The sequence below is a fragment of the Molossus molossus genome, unplaced genomic scaffold, assembly GCF_014108415.1.
Source record: "Molossus molossus isolate mMolMol1 unplaced genomic scaffold, mMolMol1.p scaffold_m16_p_2, whole genome shotgun sequence".
Classification (NCBI taxonomy): domain Eukaryota; kingdom Metazoa; phylum Chordata; class Mammalia; order Chiroptera; family Molossidae; genus Molossus; species Molossus molossus.
This window is the reverse complement of record NW_023425355.1, coordinates 94,247,116-94,274,058: the sequence shown is the minus strand read 5'-3', so window position 1 is coordinate 94,274,058 and position 26,943 is coordinate 94,247,116. Positions and strand designations below refer to the sequence as shown.

Here is a 26,943-nt window from a genome sequence, read left to right as displayed (position 1 = left end):
CCACTGAGACAGCCAAAATGGTGAAACAAAGAAACACATCCCAAATGAAAGAACAAGATAACTCTACAGAACAGGAATAAATGAAATGAAATTAAGCAAGTTATCTGAGGTAGAGTTCAGAGTAATGATTATGAGGAAGTTCAAAAGCATGAGTAAAGATATAGAAACAATGAAAATCAACCAATTGGAAATGGAAAAACCACCAAGCAGAAATGCAGAATGACATAGCGGAAATATTTATGTTATTATTTTTTTTTTATCCTCACCTGAGGACATTTTTCCATTTTTTGTTCAGATAGAGTAGGAGGGAGAGAGAGGAAGAGAGAGAGAGAGAAACATCGACGTGAAAGGGACACATCGAGTGGCTGCCATCCACACAACCCAACCAGGGCCGGGGACAAACTGCAACCAAGGTACGCACTCTTAGTGGGAACCGAACCTGGGTCTCTCTGGACCACAGGTTTATGCTCTAACCACTGAGTCAAACCGGCCAGGGCGACATAGCAGAAATACAGAACACATTGGAAGGAATAACCAGCAGAGTACAGGAAGCCGAGGTGGATTAGTGAATTAGAAGACAGGATATAAAAAATCACCCACTCAGAAAACCAAATAGAAAAAAAAAAAAAATTTACAACAGGAGGACAGCTTAAGAAAACTATGGGACAGCCCTGGCCGGTTTGGCTCAGCGGTTAGAGCGTCAAACTGCGGTCCTGAGAGACCCGGGTTCGGTTCCCACTAGGGGCACGTGCCTCGGTTGCGGTTTGTCCCCGGCCCTGGTCGGTCGTGCGGGTGGCAGCCACTCGATGTGTTCCTTTCACATCGATGTTTCTCTCTCTCTCTGTTCCTCTCTCTCCCTCCCACTCTACCTGAACAAAAAAATGGGAAAATGTCCTCGGGTGAGGATTAAAAAAAAAAAAAGAAAACTATGGGACAACCTGACATCAGCATGATAGGAGCTCCAGAAGAAGAAAATGAGTAAGGGTTAGAGGATATATTTGGAGAAATAGTGACAAAAAACTTCCCTAACTTGGTAAAAGAAAAAGACATACAAGTTCAAGAAGCACAGTGAAGCCCCAGTAAGAAGAACCCAAAGAGGCCCACACCACAACACATCATAATTAAAATGCCAAAACTATAGACAAAGAGAGTTTCCTAAAGACAGCAAGAGATAAGCAACAGGTTACCTGCAAAAAAGCCCCCATTAAGCTATCAGCTGATTTCTGAACAGAAACCTTACAGGCCAGAAAGGAATGGCATGAGGTATTCAAGGTAATAAAAATGAAGGATCTGAATCCCGAAGACAACTCTATCCAGCAAGGCTTTATTTCAAAACAGAAGGTGAAACAAACAGTTTCCCAGACCAAAGAAAAAAGAGAGGCTAAGGGAATATATTAGCACCAAACCAAAACTGCAAAAAATGTCACAAGGACTGCTGTAATAAGCAAAATAGGAAGAGAAACATAACCATAATAAACATATCAATAATAACCTTAAACTTAAGTGGATTAAATGTTCCAATCCAAAGACATACAGTAGCTGAATGAATAAGAAAGCATGACTCATATATATATATATATATATATATATATATATATATATATATTGTTTAGAAGAGACCTACCTCACAACAAACGACTCACATAGATTGAAAGTGAAGGGATGGAAAAAAAATTGCAAGCAAATGGAATGAAAAAACAAGGTGGGGTAGCAATATTGATATCCGATAAAACAGACTTCAAAATGAAGGCCATAACTAGAGACAAAGAAGACCACTATATTTTATTGAAAGGATCTATCCAACAGGAGGATACAACCTTTCCAAACAATTATGCACCCAATATAGAAAAACCAAAATATATTTTAAAACTTCCGGGGGATCTTCTTAGGAGAAATTGACAGCAATACAATCATAGCAGGGGACTTCAACACCCCAGTGACATCACTGGATAGATCTTCTGGACAAAAAATTAACAAAGAAAGCGAGACTCTCAATGATGCACTTCATCAAATGGATTTAATAGATATCTATTAAATTTTACCCCAGAACTGCAGAATTCACATTCTTCTCATGTGCACATGGGACATTCTCAAAGATAGACCACATGTTAGGACAGAAAGTAAGTCTCTTCAAGTTCAGGAAGATTTAAATTATATCAAGCATCTTCTCAGATCACAATGATATGAAACTAGAAATTAATTACAATAAAAACAGTCAAAAATATTCAAACAAATGGAACTTAAGTGACATGTTGTGAAACAATGAATGGGTTACCTAAGAGATCAAGGAAGAAATAAAAAAAAAAAAAACTTCCTGGAAACTAATGAAAATGAACACACAACACAAAATCTATGAGACACAGTGAAAGCAGTCCTGAGAGGGAAGTTCATAGCACTACAGGCCTACCTCAAGAAACAAGAAAAATTTCTAATTGACTATCTTACCCTAAAACTCGAAGAACTAGAAAGTAAACAAAAATTAAAACCCAGAGCAAGTAGAACAAAAGAAATAGTAGAGGTCAGAGCAGAAATTTAAAAAAATAGACACTAAAAAAACAATTCAAAAGATCAATGAAACAAATAGCTGGTTCTTGAAAAAGATAAACCAGATTGATAAACCCTTAGCCAGAATCACCAAGAAATGAAGAAAGAGGGCCCAAATAAACAAAATCAGAAACAAAAGAGGAGAAATAACAACTGACAGCACAGAAATACAAAGAATTGTTAAAAAGTACTATGAACAATTATACACCAACAAGTTGGACAAGCTAGGTGAAATGGACAAATTTCTAAACTCACACAGTCTCTCAAAACTGAACCTGGAAGAGACAGAAAACATGATCAGACCAATAACAACCAAGGAAATTGAAGCTGTAATCAATAAACTCTCAGCAAATGAAAGCCCAGGCCCAGGCAGCTTCAGAGGGTAGTTTTACTGAACATTCAAAGAAGAACTAACACCCATTCTCTTCAAACTCTTCTCAAAAATTCAAGAAGAAGAAAGACTTCCAAATCTTTTTTATGAGGCCAACAAAATTCTAATTTCAAAACCAGATAAAGACACTACAAAAAAAAAGAAAAAAAGAAAATTATAGGCCAATATCCCTGATTAACATACATGCCAAAATCCTTAACAAAATACTAGCAAATCAGAATCAGATACGGTAATACATCAAAAAAAATTATTCACCATGACCAAGTGGGATTCATCCCAGGGATGCAAGGCTGGTACAATATTCGCACATCAATAAATGTGATACACCACATAAACAAAATGAAAGATAAAAACCACCCATTTCTTTTTTTTTTTCTATTTTGTTAATCTTTATTGTTGGATGTATTACAGATGTTCCTCATTTTTCCCCCATTGACCCCCTCCTCCCCACTCCCGCCCCCTCCCGCCTTTTCCCACACTATTGTCTGTGTCCATTGGTTATGCATATAAGTTCTTTGGTTTATTTCTTTCCACTCCAACCCCCTTCTCTTTGAGGTTTGTCGGTCTAGCAACCAATTTGTTCTTCTTAATCCCTTCACCTTTTTCACCCATTCCCCCAACTCCCCTTCCATCTGGCAAACAACAAAGTGTTCTCTGTATCTATGAGAATGCTTCTGTTCTGCCTGTTCATTTTGTTTGTAGCTTCCATTGTCAATAAATATGTATTCATTGCCATTTTGTTTGTTCATATATTTTATCTTTTTCTTCAAAAAGACCCTTCAACATTTCATATAATAACAGTTTGGTGGTGATGAACTCCTTTAACTTTTCCTTGTCTGGGAAAGTCTTTATATGGCCATTGATTCTTAATGACAGCTTTGCAGAATAGAGTAATCTTGGTTGTAGGTTCTTGGTTTTCATCACTCTGAATATTTCTTGCCACTCCCTTCTGGCCTGCAAAGTTTCTTTTGAGAAATCAGCTGACAGTCTTATGGGAACTCCCTAGTAGGTAACTAACTGCTTTTCTCTTGCTGCTTTTAAGATTCTCTCTTTGTCTTGAACATTTTGCATTTTAATGACGATGTGTCTTGGTGTGGGCCTCTTGGGGTTCATCTTGTTTGGGACTCTCTGTGCTTCCTGGACTTGTATGTCTGTTTCCTTCACCAAGTTAGAAAAGTTTTCTGCCATTATTGTTTCAAATAGGTTTTTGATTTCTTGTTCTCTCTCTTCTCCTTCTGGCACCCCCAAGATGCGAATGTTGGCACACTTGAAGTTGTCCCAGAGGCTCCTTACACTATCCTCATTTTTTTGGATTTTTTCTTTTTGCTGTTCTGATTGGGCGTTTTTTGCTTCCTTATATTCCAAATCAATGGTTTGCTTCTTGGCTTTACCTACTCTACTATTGAATCTGTGTAAATTATTCTTTATTTCAGTTAGTGCCTCCTTCATTTCTGACTTTGCATCCTTCATTTCTGACTGGTCCCTTTTTTTTGTTTGTTTCTTTTTTTTTTTTTTTTTTTTTTTTTGGTACGTGCCTCTAGCCACTAGGGCCCAGCAGGAACTGAACCCGGGACTCTCTGGTCCCCAGGCCAATGCTGCAACAGCTGAGCCAAACCAGCCAGGGTCTGACTGGTCTTTTTTTTATGCTCTTGAGGCCCTCACTAAGTTCGCTGAGGTTCTCACTAAGTTCATTGAGCATCCTTATAAGCAGTGTTTTGAACTCAGCATCTGTTAGGTTGCGTATCTCCATTTTACTTATTTCTTTTCCTGAAGATTTTTTCTGTTCTTTCATTTGGGACCTGTTTCTTTGTCTCCTTATTTTGGCTGTCTCCCTGTGTTTGTTTCTATATATTACTTAACGAGCGGTATGGAGCTAGCTAAGACCAGATGCTGCTTGTTTGAAAGAATTTAGGAAAACCTGAAGCAGGATCCAAGACAGGCCAATCCTATGGTGAAACAACTGGCAACAGCTTGGGTGGGCCTGGAAGTTGGGTGGGGTGGGGCCTCAGGGAATCACCAGGGTGGGGCAACCAGTATGAGCCAGGTTTTGGAGTCCCAGATATGGTTGCTTCCTCAGGGAAGGGCTCACCAAAGGAACAAAGGCCTCTGACAGCACCTCTATCCTGGAGAAAGCCCCCTCTCCATCCCTCACTCCAGTGCCAAACAGCTCAGTTCTTCCCTGTATGTCTCTGGTACCCCTCAAACTGCCTCCCCTCCAAGCTCAGAGGGAATGAGTCCAATAAGTTTGTGCATGGGCCCTTTAAGAGTAGCTGCCTAGGGCTCCAGCCACCTCAGCCTCCCTAAGCCTCAGTTCCCACTGGTTTTTCCAGCCAGAAGTTATGGGGACTTCTCTCTTTGGCACTGGAACCCTGAGCAGGGTGCCTGGTGTGGGACGGGGACTCCTCAGTCCTCAGAGAGGACCTTCCCAGCTGAGGTATCTTCATGATTTGTATCCGCCACACGTGGGTGTGGGATCAGCCTGTTGCACCTTTGCCCCTCCTACCAGTCTCCAAGTGGCTGCTGCTTCTTTAATCTCGTAGTTGTAGGACTTCCATTCAGTTTGATTTCAGGTGGTTTTGAATGATGATTATTCTGTAGTTTAGTTGTAACTTTGATGTGGTTGTGGGAGGACATGATAATGCATTTACCTACGCCACCATCTTCACTGAAAGTCCAACACCCGTTTCTGATAAAAACGCTCAGCAATGTGGGAATAGAGGGATCATATCTCAACATAATAAAGACCATATGTGAAAAATCTACAACAAACATCATACGCAATGGGCAAAAACTAAAAGCATTTCCCTTAAGAACAGGAGCAAGACAGGGATGCCCACTTTCACCAGTCTTATTTAACATAGTACTGGAAGTCTTAGCCACAGCAATTAGACATGAAGAAAAATAAAGGGGATCCAAATTGGAAAGGAGGAAGTGAAACTGTCACTATTTTCAGATGACATGATATTGTACATAGAAAACCCCAAAGACTCCATCAAAAATCTACTAGACTTAATAAATGAATTTGGCAAAGTAGCAGGATACAAAATTAACATCCAGAAATCAATGGCATTCTTATACACCAATAATGAACACTCTGAAAGGGAAACAAAACAAAACAATCCCATTTAGCACCGCAACAACAACAAAAAAGAAAACACCTAGGAATAAACTTAACCAAGGAGGTAAAAGACCTGTTCTCAGAAAACTACCGGACATTTAAAAACTAAATAGAAGAAGATAAAAAATGTAGAAACATATACCATGTTCATCAATCAGAAAAATCAATATCAGTAAAATGTCCATACTACCCAAAGCAATCTACAGATTCAATGAAATCCCTATTAATGTACCAATAGCATATTTAGATCTAGAAAAAACACTCTGAAAATTCATATGGAACCATAAAAGACCCTGAATAGCCACAGAAATTTTGAAAAAGAAGAACCAAATTAGAGCGATCACAATACCAGATATCGAATTATACTACAAAGCCATCATAATCAAAAGAGCCTAGTACTGGCACAAGAACAGACATATAGATCAATGGAACAGAACAGAGAACCCAGATATTTACCCAAGACAGTATGGATAATTAATATTTGACAAAGGAGGCAAGAGCATACAGTGGAGAAAAGATAGTTTCTTCAATAAATGGTGCTGGGAAAATTGGAGAGCTATATGCAAATAAATAAATAAATAAATGAATACATAAATAAATAAATACATAAATAAATAAATAAAACTACATCACCAACTGACACCATACACAGGAATAAACTCAAAATGGATAAAAGACTTAAATGTAACCTGTGAAAGCATAAAATTTCTAGAAGAAAATGGTAGGTAAAAAAATCTCAGACATCATATGCAGTGGAATTTTCACTGATACATCACCTAAGGCAAGAGAAACAAAGGAAAATATTAATAAATGGGACTACATCAAACTTAAAAGCTTCTGCATGGCATAAGAAGTCAGCGTCAATATTAAAAGAGAACCCACTCTCTGGGAGAACTTATTTGCCAACGATACATTGGATAAGGGGTTAATATCTAAAATATATAGAGTATTCAAGCAACGCAACAATAGAAAGACAATCAATCCAATTAAAAAATGGGCAGAGGAACTGAATAGATACTTCTCCAAACAGGACATACAAAAGGCCAGGAGACATATGAAAAAAAATGCTCATCATCTCCAATCATTAGAGAAATAAAAATTATAATGACTATGCGGTATCACCTTACACCTGCCAGAATGGTGGCCATCAACAAATCCTCAAACAACAAGTGCTGGTGAGGATGTGGAGAAAAGGGTACCCTAGCACACTGCTGGTGGGAATGCAGACTGGTGCAGCCACTATGGAAAACAATATGGTGTTTCCTCAAAAAAATTAAAATTGAACTGCCATTTGACCCAGTGATTCCACTTCTTAGAATATATCCTAAGAAGCCTGAAGCACCAATCAGGAAGAATATATGTACCCCTATGTTCATAGCAGCACTATTTACAATAGCTAAGATCTGCAAACAGCCCAAGTGCCTATCAGTGGATGAGTGGATAAAAAAGCTGTGGTACATAGACACAATGGAATACTATGCAGCTATAAGAAAGAGAGATCTCTTACCCTTGGAGACAATATGGAGGGACCTGGAGAGTATTATGCTAATAAGCTAGTCAGAGAAAGACTAGTACCACATAATCTCACTTATTTGTGGAGCATAATGAACAAAATAAGCTGTCCACCAAAAGATATCCAGAATCATGGAAGTAGGGAACAGACTGACAAACCTCTGTTTGGGGCGTGGGAGGGGTGGGAAGAGATAAGCCAAAGAACTTATATGCATATATACACAACCAATCATTACACACAGTAGGCTGAGGAAGGCAGTATGGGGGTTGGGAGTGGGAAGGAGAGCGTCAGTGGAAAAAAAAGGGGGAGATCTTTAATACTTTCAACAATAAAAAAAAAAAAAGAAATGACTTGAGGATGTTTCCAACAAAATGTGATTATCAGTCAGGACTCTGGATTCAAGTAACAGAAACCGAGGCTGATTAATTTCAGCAGGAAAGGGATTTACTGCAAGGTTATCACCTAGCTCACAGAAGTCTGGAGAATCAGGCATGAGAAGCTACATTGAGGCCACACTGTGTTAACAGCCAGCTAGAATGCTTCTCCTGGCACTGCTACCTCCACCGCTGCAACCCTTGCGACCCTTGAAAGTCATCCTACCATCATATGACACTGCATTTGAATGCCATCCATCCTCCTGTCTGTTCTTGTTTATTTGTAGTCAACTTCGGGATTGTGTTACTCCTGCTCCTCAAATCCATGGGATATTATTTTCCTCAGTCCAAAAAAAAAAAAAAGAAAAGGGGATGGGGGATGGGGACATCCAAAGGGAAGGGTTACACAGCACTGAGCCATGGGGTATTGAATCTATAATGGCAGTCCCTAGGAGCTGGAGTTTCGTCCTTATATGTGTCCACTAGTGGGAAGTTTTTGTCATTAGTGGGTTTTGGGGTCTTGGTTGGTAGGTTTGGGCAGGAGGGTTGGGTCTACAGAAATGTGGATGTGCGATTGGGTGCTTCTTTGGCAGTTTTAGTTCCTTATATGGTTTGATTCCTGGTGTCTGGCATTTCCTGTCCGGCCAGTTCTCCTATGGTGGGAAGTTTGGTCTTTGTTCTCCTGTGGCAGGGAAGCTTACAAAATGGCTGTTAGGAATTATATTGCTGTGTAAGTCCTAACAAGTGCTGTATATAAAAATGAATCCAGGAGGGATATCAATAGTGCCAGTGTGGGTAGAAAGCTTACCATGTAAATGTGGTCTGTATTTGAGCTCATTGGGAAGGCAAGATTTGAGCCAAGACTTGAAGGAGTTGTGGGAGTGGAAATGCATGGAGATCTGGAGGAAAGGTGTTTCAGGTAGAGGAAATAGAGAGGGCTAAGTTCTAGGCACAAGAGTTTGCTTTGTATTTTAAGGAAGAGCAAGAGGTCAGTAGCCAGGGTGAGGTGAGAACACAGGGGGCAGAGGAACGGATGTGCAGATCATGGCAGATGTTCTAAGCCCTGGTAGAGACTAGGATCTTACTCCAAGTGAGGTCAGAAGCCAGTGGAGAGTTCTGAGCAAAGGAGTGACAGGAACTGCTTTATATTAAAAAGACCCTTAGTGGTGGCCATGTGAAGGACAAGGGTAGAAGAAGGGAGGCTATTAGGATACTGGTTACTCTGCTGCTGCTAAGGAAGAGGGTTAGAGTACGCTAGGAATATGAGTACAAATTAAAGCTCCTCTTCACCTTGACCTCCCCCTTCCTCTCTTCCTTTTCTTAAAGGTCCTGATTAAAGCAGTATTCCTGTGCCCCTACTGCTCTCAGAGGTGAATGGGTTAAGCTTTAGCTCAGCCTCCCTTTTCCTATTCAGTTCTTCCTGTGGCTGCTTCCCACTGCCAAAAGGGAAGCAATCCTATCTCTTACTGTTTAGTGCTGCTGCTGTCACATGCAGCAGGTAAAGTTCCCTATATTTCTCTGCATAACTTTTGGGACTTTCTGCCAAATCATAGAAAATTTACCTTTTTTTCTCTTGGGAGCCAAAGATATTTCAGAGAAAATAATTTCTCCAGTTGAACATTTCCTAGCCATAACAGCCATGCAAATAGAGCTCTCTATCTGCTTCTTTCTGTGCCTTTTGCCGGTCAACTTTAGTGCCACCAGAAGATACTACCTGGGCGCAGTTGAACTGTTCTGGGACTACAGGCAAAGTGAACTGCTCAGTGATCTCCATGTGGATACAAGGTAAAGGCATGTTTTATAGGGTCTGACCAGGGTTGTGGGGATGTGACTCTGGCAGGAGGAAGGTGCAGACATCAGGTTAAAATGACTGTGATGCTAGTTAAGCCCTGAAAAAGCATTTCCAGGTAAGGCATTTATGCATCTGTACTATTGACACAAATGCTGAGTGCCAATCCTTTTCATAGATCTGACCTATTTGTTGTGTTTTGTCCATTGAATCTTATTGTCGCATGCTGCCACTCTGGAAACTAGAGGAAGGAGTAGAGAAAGGGCAAAGAGGCAAGGGGCATAAGAGAGAGAATAAAGCTTCCATAGAGAGTAGAGCAATGAGATCCCATCAATATTACACACAAGGTTAGTGTCTAGTTCTATTGTGTGTGTATGTGGTGTGGTTTTGATCGCTGCCCAATTTTGGTGTAAGGATAGTATGAGCTATGAATTCACAAGCTTTCATCTTTTGGGGGACCTGGTACATTTTGGGGAAGTAGTATTACATAATATTTTCAATATTGTCTATGGTCATCGATTTATTCAGATTTGTCTACCTCTTCTTCAGTCAAATTTGGTTATATATATATAAAGCAATTATCCCTGCATTTGATAATGTATTTGTATCAAGTTACATAATAGTCTTGTGATATTGTTAGACTATTCTGTGTCTGTAGTTATATCATGATTATATTGTGTATATTATCTTTCCCTCTCTTAAAAATAATATTTCCAGAAACTTTCTCAGTTCTTTACTGATCTTGTCAGGAACCATCTTTTGGTTCTATCGATTTCTGCTTTTACTTCTGTTATTTCATTCCTCTAAATTCCTTTGGTTTATTTTGTTGGTCTATTTTTTGCTTATTAAGTTGACTGCTGAAATCAGTTATTTTAAGTTCTGTTTTTTTTTCTTTAAATGTTTATTATAAAAATTTAAACTCAATACTTATATAGTGGCAATGTAAGTATTAAATGTGGTCATATCATACATACTTTATAGTCATTTTTGTTTTCTGTTTTGCTCTTCACGCTCCCTCTACATTAGCTTCCTTCTTGCTTATCCTCAACCAGGTAACCCTAGTATAATATTTATGCACACACACATATACGTATATAGGCAAATAAAGGTTTTCTTAGTCATTGGGTTTTTGTTTGTTTTTACAAAAATAGGATATTACACTTTTCTTGCTCATTAACACTTAGTAGAATTTTGTCCAAGTTATTTGGCATAACTTCAATATGTTCTTTTTAATGGACATGTAATATTCAATATTATTCCAGTTTTTTGGGCCATTATAGGCTATCTCATTACGTAGTGGTGCTTTTATTCCTATGGGACAGATTCTCGAGAGTGATATTGCCAGAATGAAGGTAATATTTCCTTTTTAGTTTTAATTTCCAAAAAGGCCAGAACTTTTCAAACATTTCTACCATTAAGTGTATGAAAATGGCCTTCTCCTTGCATTCATGTCAGCAATAAGTTTTACCTTTTTTTGTTTGTTTGTTAATCCTTACCCAAGGATATTTTTCCATTGATTTTTATTATGTTTTTTATTTTTTTCCTTTTTTAAAAATGTAATTAATTTATTTTTGTTACAGATGTTTCTCCTATTTCCCCCCTTGACACCTTCTTCCCGTTCCCGCGCCCCCCCCCCCAGCATTGTTGTCTATGTCCATTGGTTATGCTTATATGCATAAGTTTTTGGTTTATCTCTTCCTTCCCCTCACCCCCTCCTTTGAAGTTTCCATTGATTTTTATTTATTTATTTTTTTAATCTTTCTTCTTTTTTTTTTCTTGCTTGTTTGTTTGTTTATTTATTTATTTATTTATTTATTTTTGGTATGTGCCCCTAGCGGGAACCGAACCCGGGACTCTCTGGTCTGCAGGCCAACACTCCAACTGCTGAGCCAAACCGGACAGGGCTCCATTGATTTTTAGATAGAGTGGAAGGGAGGGGGTGAGAGAGAGAGAGAGAAACTTCCATGTGAGGGACACATTGATTGGTTGCCTCCTGTACAACCCCAACTGGGGCATGGATCAAACCTGCAACCCAGGTTCTTGCCCTTGACCAGGAATAGAACCCTTTGATCCGCAGGCTGATGCTGTAACCACTGAGCCAAACTGGTCAGGGCTTGTCTTGCTTTTTAACGTTTGCCAATCTAGTAGGTATAGAGTGATATTACATCATTACTTTAATTGTGTTCCTTTTATTTCTGAAGAGGTTGAGCATCTTTTCAAATGCTTGTTGGCTATTGCATTTAAATTTTGCTCATTTTACTTTGGGCTTTTATATTTTTAAAAATTATGAGAACCCTTTCATTAATACAAATTTTAATTCTTTGTTATTGACTTTATTTATAACTTTACCAAAAAAAGTTTTTAATTTTTATAGTCAAATATATCTACCTATTCTTTCATAGCTTCAGAATTGCCAGTGTTGTCTAAAAATGTTTTCTGCACATCAAGATTGTATGTGTATGCTTTCAGATTTTCTTGCAACAGAAATCACCGTTTTACTTATTACATTTATGGCTTCAATTCATCTGATAATTATTTTTGTGTATGGTATGAAAGTGGGATCTGACTAGTTTTATTTCCATCCAGATCAATGGCCTGTTGCAATGGTACCATTTATCAAATAACATATCTTGACACTGGTTTGAATACGCATATTCATCATATAAAAGACTCATCATGCCCTGGCCAGTTTGGCTCAGCGGTTAGAGCGTCAGCCTGCGGTCCGGAGAGACCCAGGTTCGGTTCCCGCTAAGGGCACGTACCTCGGTTGCAGTTTGTCCCCGGCCCTGGTTGGTCGTGCGGGTGGCAGCCACTCGATGTGTCCCTTCACGTCGATGTTTCTCTCTCTCTCTCCCTTCCTCTCTCTCCCTCCCGCTCTATCTGTACAAAAAATGGAAAAAGTGTCCTCGGGTGAGGATAAAAAAAAAATAAAAAAATAAAAGACTCATCATATATATTAGTATCTATTTCTGGATTCATTATGCTGGGTCACTGATCTAATTTTATCTTCCTATGTCAATATCATATTTATTTGATTACAGTAGGTCTATAATATCTTCTAATATCTGGAAAGTGAAATCAATCATTGCTGTTCTTTTTGTACTTTTTTTTTTTTTTGCATTTTTTAGGCATTTTATTCTTCCATGTAAAAATGGCCCTGGCCGGTTTGGCTCAGCGGTTGGAGCGTTGGCCTGCGGTCCGGAGAGGCCCGGGTTCAGTTCCCGCTGAGGGCGTGTGCCTTGGTTGCAGTTTGTCCCCAGCCCTGGTTGGTAGTGCGGGTGGCGGCCGCTCGATGTGTCCCTTTCGCATCGATGTTTCTCTCTCTCTCTTCCTCTCTCTCCTCCCGCTCTGTCTGAACAAACAGTGTAAAAATGTCCTCGGGTGAGGATAAAAAAAAAAATGTAAAAATGTTTTCCAATCAAAAACAGCCAAATCCTGTTATGACTCTAACTTGAATTTTATTAAATTTATCCATTAAATTTAATAATATAAAATTTTAATTATTACATTTAACACTATGCATTTTATGTGTTGCTGTTGTTAATAAATTGTTTTCGCCCTGGCCGGTTTGGCTCAGAGGTTAGAGTGTCGGCCTGTGGTCCAGAGACCCGGGTTCAGTTCCCACTAAGGGCACGTGCCTTGGTTGCAGTTTGTCCCCGGCCCTGGTTGGATCGTGCGGGTGGCAACCACTCGATGTGTCCCTTTCACGTTGATGTTTCTCACTCTCTCTCTCTTCCTCTCTCTCCCTCCCACTCTACCTGAACAAAAAATGGAAAAATGTCCTTGGGTGAGGATAAAAAAAAATAATAAAAAAATAAATTGTTTTCTCCTATTTCCATTTCTTGATATTTATGATCAGAATACAGAAAAGCTATCTGTTTGTGTATATTCATCTTGAATCTACCTACTTCACTGAATTTTCTTAATAATTCTACTCTAGAGTCTCTAGGGTATTGAATCATATCCAAAATGAGCAAAATGAGACAGATTTTAGCTCTTTTCCAGTGTTCATAGCCAATTTCTTCTCTTCTTATTGAATTTATTAGAAAATACAATAAAATGTTAAGTAATAGTGGTGAAAGTGAGCAATCCTGTCTATGCCGTTATATAATTGAAATAGCCTTAATATTTTGCTTTTTAGAATAGCATTTGCTGTTTGTTTTTCAGACTTTGCTACTTCTATTCCTGTTTGCCATAAATTTATTTATTTATTTTTTTATTAATTTGTTTTTGTTACAGATGTTTCTCATTTTCCCTCATTGACACCCTTCTCCCCTTCCCCCTCACCCCATCCCCAGCTTTGTTGTCTATGTTCATTGGTCATGCATACATGCATGTAAGTTCTGTAGTTTATCTCTTCTTCCACAAAACCCCCCTCCTCTGAGGCTTGTCAGTCTGTACCCCACCTCCATGTGTCTGGGTTAATTTTGTTCAGCAGTTTGTTTGGTTCATTATATTCCACAAATAAGTGACATCGTGTGATATTTGTCTTTCTCGGCTTGGCTTGTTTCGCTTAGCATAATATTCTCCAGGTCCTTCCATGCCATCTCATAGGATAAGAGATTTTTCTTTCTTACAGCTGCATAGTATTCCATTGTGTACATGTACTACAGCCTTTTAATCCACTCATCTACTGATGGACACCTGGGTTGTTTCCAGATCTTAGCTATTGTAAATAGTGCTGCTATGAACATGGGGGTACATATATTGTTCCTGATTGGTATTTCAGGTTTCTTAGGGTATATTCCTAGAAGTGGGATCACTGGGTCAAATGGCAGTTCGATTTTTAACCTTTTGAGGTAACACCATATTGTTTTCCACAGTGGCTGCACCAGTCTGCATTTCCACCAGCAGTGTACTAGAGTCCCCTTTTCTCCACACCCTCGTCAATACTTGTTGCCTGATGATTTGTTTATGGGGGCCATGCTGACAGGTGTGAGTTGATACCTCATAGTTGTTCTAATTTGCATCTCTCTGATGATTAGTGATGTTGAGCATTTCTTCATATGTCTCTTGGATTTTTTGGAGAGGTATCTATTTAGGTGCTCTGCCCATTTTTTAATTGGGTTATTTGTCTTCGTTTTTTTTAGTTGTATGAGCACTCTATATATTTTGGAAATTAACCCCTTATCTGATGCATCTTTGGCGATTATCATCTCTCATATAGTGGGATCTTTTTTCATTTTGATGGTTGTTTCTTTTGCTGTGCAGAAGCTTTTTAGTTTGATATAGTCCCATGTGTTCAGTTTTTCCTTTGTTTCTGTTGCCTTAGGTGTTGTGTCAGTGAAAATTCTGCTGCGTATGTCTGAGATTTTGTTGCCTACATTTTCTTCTAGATTTTTATGGATTCACGAGTTACATTTAAGTCTTTTATCCATTTTGAGTTTATTCTCATGCATGGTGTAAGTTGGTGTTCTAGCTTCATTTTTTTGCAGGTAGCTGTCGAATTTTCCCAACAACATTTATTGAACAGACTGTCTTGACTCCACTGTATGCTCTTGCCACCTTTGTCAACTATTAATTGAGCATAATGTCTTGGATCCATTTCTGGGTTCTCTATTCTGTTCCATTGATCTATCTGCGTGTTCTTTTGCCAACATCAAGCTGTTTTGATTACAGTGGCTTTGTAGTATAACCTGAAATCTGGTATAACCTGAAATGTGATCCCTCCTACTTTGTTCTTCTTTTTCAAAATTGCTGTGGCTACTTGGGGTCTTTTTTGGTTCCATATAAACTTTTGGAGAGTTTATTCTAGTTCTATGAAGTATGTCATTGATATTTTGATGGGGATTGCATTGAATCTATAGATTGCTTTGGGCAGTATGGACATTTTAATGATGTTAATTATTCCAATCCATGAACAAGGTATGTGCTTGCACTTTTTTATATCTTCCCCTATTTTTTTCTTTCAGTGACTTGTAGCTTTCTGTGAAGAGGTCCTTTACTTTGTTGGTTAAGTTTATTCTTAGGTGTCTTAATTTTTTTGCTGAAATGGTAAATAGGAATGTCTTTTTAGTTTCTCTTTCTGTGATTTCATCATTGGTGTATAAGGATGCCATTGATTTCTTGACATTAATTTTGTATCCTGCTACTTTGCCAAATTCATTTATTAAGTCTAGTAGATTTTTGATGGAGTCTTTAGGGTTTTCTATGCACAATATCATGTCATCTGCAAATAATGAGTTTCACTTCCTCCTTTCCAATTTGGATCCCTTTTATTTTTTCTTCATGTCTAATTGCTGTGGCTAAGGCTTCCAGTACTATGTTAAATAAGAGTGGCAAAAATGGGAATCCTTTTCTTGTTCCTGTTCTTAGGGGAAATGCTTTTAGTTTTTGCCCATTGAGTATGATGTTGGCTGTAGGTCTTTCATATATGGCCTTTATTATGTTGAGATATGATCCCTCTATTCCCATGTTGCTGAGCATTTTTATCAAAAATGGGTGCTGGATTCTGTCGAATGTTTTTTCAGCATCTATTGATATGATCATATGGTTTTTACCTTTCCTTTTGTTTATGTGGTGTATCATATTTATTGATTTGTGAATATTGTACCATCCTTGCATCCCTGGAATGAAACCCACTTGGTCATGATGAATACTTTTTTGATGTATTGCTGGATTTGATTTGCTAATATTTTGTTAAGGATTTTGGGATCTGTATTCATCACGAATATTGGCCTGCAGTATTTTTTCTTTGTAGTGTCTTTATCCGGTTTTGAATTTAGGATTACCCTGGCCTCATAAAATGAGTTTGAAAGTGTTTCATATTCTTGGATTTTTAAAAATAGTTTCAGGAGAATGGCTTTTAGTTCTTCTTTGAATGTTTGGTGAAACTCCCCCATGAAGCCACCTGGGCATGGGCTTTTGTTTGCTAAGAATTTCTTCATTACATCTTCAATTTTCTTTTTCTTTTCTTTTTTTTTTTTTTTGATGAATTTTTTATTTATTTCTTTGTTACAGATATTTTTCCTTTTTACCCCATTGGCACCCCCCACCCCACCCCCCCTCCAGCCTGTCCCCGGCTTAGTTGTCCATGTCCATTGGTCATGCATACATGCATATAAGTTCTGAGGTTTATCTCTTCCCACCCCCCCACCCCCATCCCCTCTTCTGAGGGATGTCAGTCTGTGTCCTACTTCCATGTGTCTGGGTCTACTGTATTCCTCACACTGTTATGTTCATTATATTCCGTATATAAGTGAAATCATGTGGTATTTGTCTTTTTCTGCTTGGCTTCTTTCACTTAGGATAATACTTTCCAGGTCCCTCCATGTCGTCTCAAAGGATAAGAGATCTTTCTTTCTTACCGCTGCATAGTACTCCATTGTGTATATGTACCACAGCTTTTTTATCCATTCGTCTACTGGTGGACACTTGGGCTGTTTCCAGATTTTAGCTATTGTAAATAGTGCTGCTATGAACATTGGGGTACATATATTCTTCCTGATTGGTGTTTCAGGCTTCTTAGGGTATATTCCCAGCAGTGGGATCACTGGGTCAAATGGAAGTTCAATTTTTAATTTTTTGAGGTAGCACCATATTGTTTTCCATAGCGGCTGCACCAGTCTGCATTCCCACCAGCAGTGTATAAGAGTCCCCTTTTCTCCACACCCTCGCCAACACTTGTTTGATGATTTGTTGATGGCGGCCATTCTCACAGGTGTGAGGTGATACCTCATTGTTGTTTTAATTTGCATCTCTCTGATGATTAGTGATGTTGAGCATTTCTTCATATGTCTCTTAGCCATTTGTATGTCCTGTTTGGAGAGGTGTCTGTTCAGCTCCTCTGCCCATTTTTTAATTGGGTTCTTTGTCTTCCTTTTGTGGAGTTGTATGAGCACTCTATATATATTGGAAATTAACCCCTTATCTGATACATCATTGGCAATGATGTTCTCCCATACAGTGGGTTGCCTTTCCATTTTGATGATTGTTTCTTTTGCTGTGCAGAAGCTTTTGAGTTTGATGTAGTCCCATGTGTTCATTTTCTCCTTTATTTCTGTTGCCTTAGGTGATGTATCAGTGAAAATTCTGCTCCGTATGATGTTTGAAATTTTGTTGCCTACATTTTCTTCTAGAATTTTTATGGATTCACGGGTCACATTTAGGTCTTTTATCCATTTTGAGTTTATTTTGGTGTACGGTGTAAGTTGATGGTCTAGTTTCATTTTTTTGCATGTAGCTGTCCAATTTTCCCAACACCATTTATTGAAGAGGCTGTCTTTACTCCACTGTATGCTCTTGCCACCTATGTCAAATATTAATTGAGCGTATTGCCTTGGGTCCATTTCTGGGTTTTCAGTTCTGTTCCACTGGTCTATATGCCTGTTCTTGTGCCAGAACCAGGCTGTTTGGTTACAGTCGCTTTGTAGTATAACCTGATATCTGGTATTGTGATCCCACCTACTTTGTTCTTTTTTTTCAAGTTTGCTGCGGCTATTCGGGGTCTTTTTTGGTTCCATATGAACTTTTGAAGTATTTGTTCTAGTTCTATGAAATATGTCGTTGGTATTTTGATGGGGATTGCATTGAATCTATAGATTGCTTTGGGTAGTATGGACATTTTAATGATGTTAATTCTTCCAATCCATGAACAAGGTATGCGCTTCCACTTTTTTATATCTTCCTCTATTTCTTTTTTCAATGACCTGTAGTTTTCTCCAAATAGGTCCTTTACTTCTTTGGTTAAGTTTATTCCTAGGTATCGTAATTTTTTTGGCACAATGGTAAATGGGATTGTTTTTTCAGTTTCTCTTTCTGTGAGTTCATCATTGGTGTACAAGAATGCCGTCAATTTCTTGACGTTAATTTTGTATCCTGCTACTTTGCCAAATTCATTTCTTAAGTATAGTAGATTTGTGATGGAGTCTTTAGGGTTTTCTATGTATAATATCGTGTCATCTGCAAATAATGACAGTTTCACTTCCTCCTTTCCAATTTGGATCCCTTTTATTTTTTCTTCATGTCTGATTGCTGTGGCTAAGACTTCCAGTACTATGTTAAATAAGAGTGGCGAAAGTGGACATCCCTGTCTTGTTCCTGTTATTAATGGGAATGTTTTTAGTTTCTGTCCATTGAGTATGATGTTGGCTGTAGGTCTTTCATATATGGCCTTTATTATGTCGAGATATGATCCCTCTATTCCTACATTGCTGAGCGTTTTTATCAGAAATGGATGCTGGATTTTGTCGAATGCTTTTTCAGCATCTATTGATATGATCATGTGGTTTTTATTCTTCATTTTGTTTATGTGGTGTATCACATTATTGATTTGCGAATATTGTACCAGCCTTGCATCCCTGGGATGAATCCCACTTGGTCATGGTGAATAATTTTTTTGATGTATTTCTGGATCCGATTTGCTAATATTTTGTTCAGGATTTTGGTGTCTATGTTCATCAGGGATATTGGCCTGTAGTTTTCTTTCTTCGTAGTGTCTTTTTCTGGTTTTGGAATTAGAATTATGCTGGCCTCATAGAACGTGTTTGGAAGTCTTCCTTCTTCTTGAATTTTTTGAAATAGTTTGAGGAGAATGGGTGTTAGTACTTTTTTGCATGTTCGGTAAAACTCCCCCGTGAAGCCATCTGGGCCTGGGCTTTTGTTTGCTGGGAGAGTCTTGATTACCTCTTCAATTTCCTTAGTTGTTATTGGTCTGTTCAAGTTTTCTATCTCTTCCGGGAATAGTTTTGAGAGACTGTGTGTTTCTAGAAATTTGTCCATTTCGCTTAGATTGTCGAATTTGTTGCCATATAGTTGTTCATAGTAGTTGTTAATGATCTTTTGTATTTTCGTGGTGTTGGTTGTTACTTCTCTTTCATTTCTGATTTTGTGTCTTTGGGTTCTCTCTCTTTGTTTCTTGGTGAGTCTAGCTAAGGGTCCATCAATCTTGTTTATCTTTTCGAAAAACCAGCTCTTTGTTTCATTGATCCTTTGAATTGTTTTTTTGGTCTCTATGTCATTTATTTCTGCTCTGATCTTTACTATTTCCTTCCTTCTACCTTCTCTGGGGTTTTCTTTTTGTTTGCTTTCTAATTCTTTAAGTTGTGAGGTTAGACAGTCAATTAGAAATTTTTCTTGTTTTTTGAGGTAGGCCTGTAGTGCTATGAACTTCCCTCTCAGAACTGCTTTCGCTGCATCCCATAGATTTTGTGTTGTTGTGTGTTCATTTTCATTGGTTTCCAGGAAGTTTTTAATTTCTTCCTTGATCTCCTCGGTGACCCATTCATTGTTTAATAACATGCTATTTAGCCTCCATGTGTTCAAATGTCTTTGCATGTTCTTGTTGCAATTGATTTCTAGTTTCATGCCATTGTGATCTGAGAAGATGCTTGATATGATTTCAATCTTCTTGAACTTGTAGAGATTTAGTTTGTGTCCTATCATGTGGTCTATCTTTGAGAATGTCCCATGTGCACTTGAGAAGAATGTGTATTCTGTCATTTTGGGGTGTAATTCTCTGTAGATATCTATTAAATCCATTTGGTCTAGTGCTTCATTTAGAGTCTCTGTTTCCTTGCTAATTTTTTGCCTAGAGGATCTATCCAGTGCTGTCAACGGAGTGTTGAAGTCCCCTGCTATGATTGTATTGTTGTCGATTTCTCCTTGGAAGTCCTCCAGAAGATTTTTAATATATTTTGGTGCTCCTATATTGGGTGCATATATGTTTATCAAGGTTATATCTTCCTGTTGGATAGATCCTTTCAATATTATGTAGTGGCCGTCTTTTTCTCTAGTTATGGTCTTCATTTTGAAATCTATTTTTTCAGATATGAGAATTGCTACCCCAGCTTTTTTTTGCTTTCCATTTGCTTGGAAAATTTTTTTCCATCCCTTCACTTTCAACCTATGTGAGTCTTTTGTTGAGAGGTGGGTCTCTTGTAAACAACATATAGATGAGTCATGCTTTCTTATCCAATGAGCTACACTGTGTCTTTTTATGGGAGCATTCAATCCATTTACGTTTAAGGTGATTATTGATATGTATTTATTTATTGCCATTTTTGTTTAGTGTGGTTCTATTTTTCTTCCCATTTCTACTGCTAATTACAGCAGTCCTTTTAACATTTCTTGCAGTGCTGGTTTGGTGCTAATGTATTCCCTTAGCCTTTTTTTGTCTGGGAAGCTCTTTATTTGATCTTCTATTTTGAATGATAGCCTTGCTAGGTAGAGAAGTCTTGGATTCAGATTCTTGTTTTTCATGACTTTGATTACTTCATGCCATTCCTTCTGGCCTGTAGTGTTTCTTGTGAGAAGTCAGCTGAGAGCCTTATGGGGTTCCCTTTGTAGGTCACCTGTTGCTTATCTCTTGCTGCTTTTAGGATTCTCTCTTTGTCTTTAATTTGTGGCATTTTAATTACTATGTGTCTTGGTGTGGGCCTGTTTGGGTTCTTCTTACTTGGGACTCTCTGTGCTTCTTGAACTTGAATGCCTTCTTCCTTACCAAATTAGGGAAGTTTTCTCTCACTATTTTTTTGAATATATTCTCTATCCCTTGCTCATTTTCTTCTTCTTCGGGGACTCCTATGATGCGAATATTATTACTTTTCCAGTTGTCCCATAGTTCTCTTAAGCTGTCTTCCTGTTTTTTAATAGTGTTTTCCTTTTGTTTTTCTGATTGGTTGATTTTTTCTACCCTGTCTTCTAATTCACTGATCCGATCCTCAGCCTCCTCTTCTCTGCTTTTTAAACCTTCCAATGTGTTTTTCATTTCTGATATGTCATTTTTTATTTCTTCTTGTTGGTTTTTAATTTTCAATTGGCTTATTTTCAGTGTCTCTATGTCCTTACTCATGTTGTTCAGCTTCCTCAAGATCATGGCTCTGAATTCTAGCTCTGTTAACATGCCTAATTACTCCACATTGATCTCATCTTCAGTGGAGGTGTCTTGCTCTTTCATTTGGCTTCTGTTTCTGTGTTTCACCATTTTGGCTATCACTGTGGGCTTTGGAGCCTGTCAAGTTCTCCCTGTGGGTGTTGTTGTTCTGCTGTTTGTGGCTCCCTCTCCTGTGTTTAGATAAGCGAGGGAGGACCCACGTTGAACACCACTGTCAAGTATTACTTTCCTGGTTAAAGTTGCCAGCCCAGGAAAGGTACTGTTATCCTCTAGCTTTTTGCCTGGAGGCTAGCAGTCTAGGTTACTTGATGAGTTTTGGGTTGTCAGTTGATTGAAAAGCTCCCTCAGGTGCTTAGCACAAGAGGATTTTCCCGAGGGTGGGGCAGATGCTGGTCTAGTGAGCCTCAATTAGCACTTCAATGGCCCACAGGGTGGGGTTGGATCTCCGAGGGAGGGGTTTTGCCTCTTTCAGAGCCCTGGGAAGGAGCAATATGTCCACCGTCCTTCGTGGCTGCACCCAGCCAAAGCTCTGAGCGCTCTCCAGGTCCCGAGTGTCCCGACACAGCTCCAGTCCAGTCTGCCCTCCCTCTGCCAGAGTCCAAGGTGAGTGGCTGTGGCTGTTTCAGCCTCTGCCCCGGCTCTGAGCTGTGGAGCCACCTGGGAGTGTAACACGAGGGCGCTTCTCCTAGCTAAGGCCGCTGCCGAGCTGCCGACCGTGGGCTCACAGCCCTCGTCTCGCCTTCGCAAGCCTACCGGATGGGGTCAGTGTCCCTCGGTGTATGGTCCTCGCAAGCTGCTTTTCTGTTGGTTTTTCCCGTCGATTTGTCTGTGTTATAGTTGTAATTCCAGTTTGGTTCTGGGAGACGGTCTGTGTAGCTTTCGTTCACTCCGCCGCCATTTTTTCTCCTACATCTTCAATTTTCTTTGTTGTTATTGTCTTGTTCAAGTTTTTCTATCTCTTCCTAGTTTAGTTTTGGGAGGCTGTGTGTTTCTAAAAATTTGTCCATTTCTTCTAGATTGTCCAATTTGTTGGCGTATAATTGTTCATAGTATGTTTTTATGATCCTTTGTATTTCTGTGGTGTCAGTTGTTACTTCTCCTCTTTCATTTCTGATTTTGTTTATCTGGTTTCTCTGTTTTTGTTTCTTGGTGAGTGTGGCTAAAAGTCCATCAATCTTGTTTATCTTTTCAAAGAACCAGCTTTTTGTTTCATTGATCTTTTGAATTGTTTTTTTTTAGTCTCTATGTTGTTTATTTCTGCTCTGACCTTTACTATTTCCTTCCTCTTACTAGGTCTGGGTTTTTCTTCTTGTTTACTTTTTAGTTCTTTAAGTTGTAGTGTTAGAAAGTCAATAGAAATTTTTCTTGTTTCTTGAGGTCGGCCTATAGTGCTCTGAACTTCCCTCTCAGAACTGCTTTTGCTGTGTCCCATAAATTTTGTGTGTTCATTTTCATTGGTTTCTAGAAAATTTTAAATTTCTTTCTTGATCTCGTTAGTAACCCATTCGTTGTTTAATAACATGCTTTAGCTTTAAGTGGTTGAATGTTTTTTGCGTGTGTTTTATTGTAATTGAGTTCTAGTTTCATGCCACTGGGATATGAGAAGATGCTTGATATGATTTAAATTTTTTTGAATTTGTAGAGACTTAATTTGGGTCCTAACATGTGGTCTATCTTTGAGAATTCCCCATGTGCACTTGAGAAGAATGTATATTCTGCTTCTTTGGGGTGAAATGTTTTGTAAATATCAATTAAGTCCGCCCTGGCTGGTTTGGCTCAGCGGTTGGAGCGTCGGCCTGGCCAGTGGTTGGAGCATCAGCCTGTGGACCAGAGGGTCCTGAGTTCGGTTCCCACTAGGGGCACGTACCAAAAAAAAAAATATATATATATATATATGTATATATATATATATCAATTAAGTCCAACTGATCTAGTTTGTCTTGTAAGGACTCTATGTTCTTTTTTAATTTTTTGTCTAGAGGATCTATCCAGTGATGTCAGTGTCACCCACTATGACTGTGTTGCTATTGTTCTCTCCCTTGAAGTCCTCCAGAAGATTTTTAATATGTTTTGGTGTTCCCGTATTTGGTGCATATATGTTTACCAGGGTTATTTCCTCTTGTTCGATTGCTCCTTTTAATATTATGTAGTGACCTTCTCTGTCTAATTATGGCCCTTGTTTTGACGTCTGTTTTCTCAGATATGAGTATTGCTACACCAGCTTTTTTTTCATTTCCGTTTGCTTGGAAATTTTTTTCATCCCTTCACTTTCATCCTGTGTGAGTCTTTTGTTGTGGGGTGGGTCTCTTGTAGACAGCATATATATGGGTCATGTTTTCTTATCCAATCAGCTACCCTATGATTGGAGCATTTAAGCCATTTACATTTAAGGTAATTATTGATAGATAGTTATTAGTTGCCATTTGAATTTTATGCCTGTGTTCCTCTCTCTCTCTCCCTCTCTATCTATCTGTCTCTCTGTTTCTTTGTCTTCTTACAACAGTCCCTTCAGCATTTCTTGCAGTGCTGGTTTGGTGCTGGTACAATCCTTTAGCTTTTTTTTTTTTTTTTTTTTTTTTTATCAGTGAAGCTCTTTATTTCTCCTTCAATTTTTTTTTTTTTTTTTTTTTTTTATCCTCCACCCGAGGATATTTTTCCATTTTTTGTACAGATAGAGTGGGAGGGAGAGAGAGAGAGTTAGAAACATCGACGTGAAGGGACACATCGAGTGGCTGCCACCCGCACGACCAACCAGGGCCGGGGACAAACTGCAACCGAAGTACGCGCCCTTAGCGGGAACTGAACCCGGGTCTCTCCGGACCGCAGGCCGACGCTCTAACCGCTGAGCCAAACCGGCCAGGGCTTCTCCTTCAATTTTGAATGATAGCCTTGCTGGATAAAGTAGTCTTGGATTCAGACCCTTGCCTTGCATTGCTTTGTACCCTTCGTGCCACTCCCTTCTGGCCTGCAGCATTTCTATTGCGAAATCAGCTGACAGTCTAATGGGAGCGCCCTTGTAGGTAACTTTTTGTCTCTCTCTTGCTCCCTTTAAGATTTTTTTTCTTTGTTTTTAATGTTTGCCATTTTTATTATGATGTTTCTAGCAGTGGGTCTTCTGGGGTTCATCTTGCTTGGAACTCTCTGTGTTTCCTGGACTTGTGTGACTTTTTCTTCACCAGTTTAGGGACGTTTTCTGTCATTATTTCTTCAAACAGTTTCTTCTTTCCTTTCTCTGTTTCTTCTCCTTCCGGTATACTCATAATACAAATGTTGTTACGTTTTGTATTGTCCTACAGCTCCCTTAAACTTTCCTCCTGGTTTTTAAATTGTTTTTCCATTTGCTGCTCTATTTGGGTATTTTCTCTACCTTGTCTTCTATGTCACTGATTCTGTCTTCAGCTTCTTTTAATCTACTATTGAACCCTTCTAAATTATATTTTATAACAGCTATGTCATTCTTTATTTCCTCTTGATTTTTATGCATAGCTTCTACCTGTTTTTTAAGCTAACATAGTTCCCAGTGAGCTCTTCATAATTCTTATTAAGTTGCTTGTAGTTCTCACCAAATTGTTTGAGCACCCTTAAAATTATTGCTTTGAATTCTTTGCCTCACAAGTTGCTGTCCTCCATTTCCTGTAGTTCCTTTTCTGGTGATTCCTCTATTTCTTTCCTTTGGGTGTTGTTTCTTTGTTTCCCCATGTTAGCCGTCTGGTAGCTCTAGACCTGTTGAGGAATGTTTGGATGTGTATGCAGCTCATCCAAACATCAAATAAGGCTACTGTGCCTCCTAGACTGTTTTGTTGCATGTCACCTTTTTCCTGCTGTGGATCCTGGAAGATTGACTACTGGGAGCTGGTATTGGTGTGTTCTGGTAGGTGCTGCTGCTGGATCACATGGGCCCCTCTGGAGCTGTGTTCCCAGCTGGTTGCTGGTGTCACCTGTAGCTGTACAGCTCAGGCCCTGTTGAAGCTGTGCTCCCTGCTCGTACCGTGGGCAGCTGAATCGCACAGTTCCTTTAGAGATCCAGCTCTATGCCTATCTTGTGGGCTGCTGGGTTGCACAGGCCTCTCTGGTGCCCCCACACCCTGCAGGTCCCGTGGGCAGCTGAATCGCACCAGTCCATTTCAGGCTCTGACTTCCCTCCGCTCTTGTGGGCTGCTGGGTAGCACAGGCCTCTATGGAGCCCCAGATCCCACCACTGTTGGCTGGGGAGTGCTGATGCCCCATGGGGCTCGGCTCTTGCTCAGTCCTTACTGTAGTTTTTGGAGATAGGTCTCAACTGCTGGTCTGTGCTTCTGTTGCCTGGGGATGGATTCTGCTCCTGAGCCTCTGTTGCTGGGGGTATATCTCAACTCTGATCAGGTTGCTACTGTATGGAATGGTGCTGGGCTCCCAGCTGTTTTCAGCTTCTACAACCGGCACCTTGGCAGCTCCACTACTGTACACTGGTTTGTGTTGACACCGGGTGTCCACTGGTCCAATGGTGCCAGGTGGATTGGTGGACTCAGGTTGCTGGGCCCTAGCTGCTCCCACTGCGTCCTCCCCAGGAAGACCCGGAATCTTCCAAAATGGTGGGACCTTCCAGTGGTGCAGGGAGAAGTGCCCTGAAGAGCTGCTTACCGTGGTTGCTGGCTGCTTCCGTCCACAGCACAGGAACCTTCTGCTCTGCTTTTCTGCACTGCATGAGTTTGGTCATCCACCTTCACGTCCACTCACACTCTCACACACTAGTTCACTCACACACTCACCCTCCCTCTGGTTCTGCCCGCTGCCATCTTTTTGCCATAAATTTTTTTATTGGAAATGTTTTATCAGCGTTTAGCATCACCTTTATTTCACTTTTGAATATGTGGATGGACAAACAGATTGGTAATAGATTTCCTGACATTGAATGCTCTTACATTCTTGGAGTACAATCTAATGTTCATATAATTTTATTATTGCTCGGGTCTATGTACTAGTATTTCTTTAGATATAGTATCCCTTTATTATGTGGAATTGATCTATAGCTTTATTTTTTACTATTCTTATTAGATTTAGTATTAAATTTTATTGAGTTTATCAAATAAATTGATGAGTACTACACTCCCTCTTTTTCTATTGCCTGGAATAGCTAAAATAATATTAGAATTATCTGTTGTTTAAAAGTTAGATAAGACTCAGTTATGAATTCATTTGGTGTAAGTGACTTTTGTAATATCTTTAGTTATCTCTTCAGGCTCTTCTATGATAATTAGTCAAATCAAGTTTCAACTTTCTTTGAGTCAGCTTTAATAATTTTATTCCTTTCCAGGAAATCATTTCCTTTATTTTTCAACTTTGCTGCCACCGCGTTGCAAATAGCACTCTCTCATGATTCCTTTACTTCACATTATCTGTAG

At 39.2% G+C, this 26,943-nt stretch overlaps 1 protein-coding gene across 1 annotated transcript in view; it reads left to right on the top strand.

Annotated features, from left to right (window-relative positions):
- The first annotated feature begins 9,579 nt into the window (after nt 1-9,579).
- Nucleotides 9,580-26,943, top strand: part of F8 (coagulation factor VIII) — a 272,819-nt gene continuing 255,455 nt past the window's right edge. The window contains exon 1 of the mRNA XM_036270458.1: nt 9,580-9,725. Coding sequence (XP_036126351.1) covers nt 9,580-9,725 — 146 coding nt within the window. The remainder of the gene's footprint in view (nt 9,726-26,943) is intronic.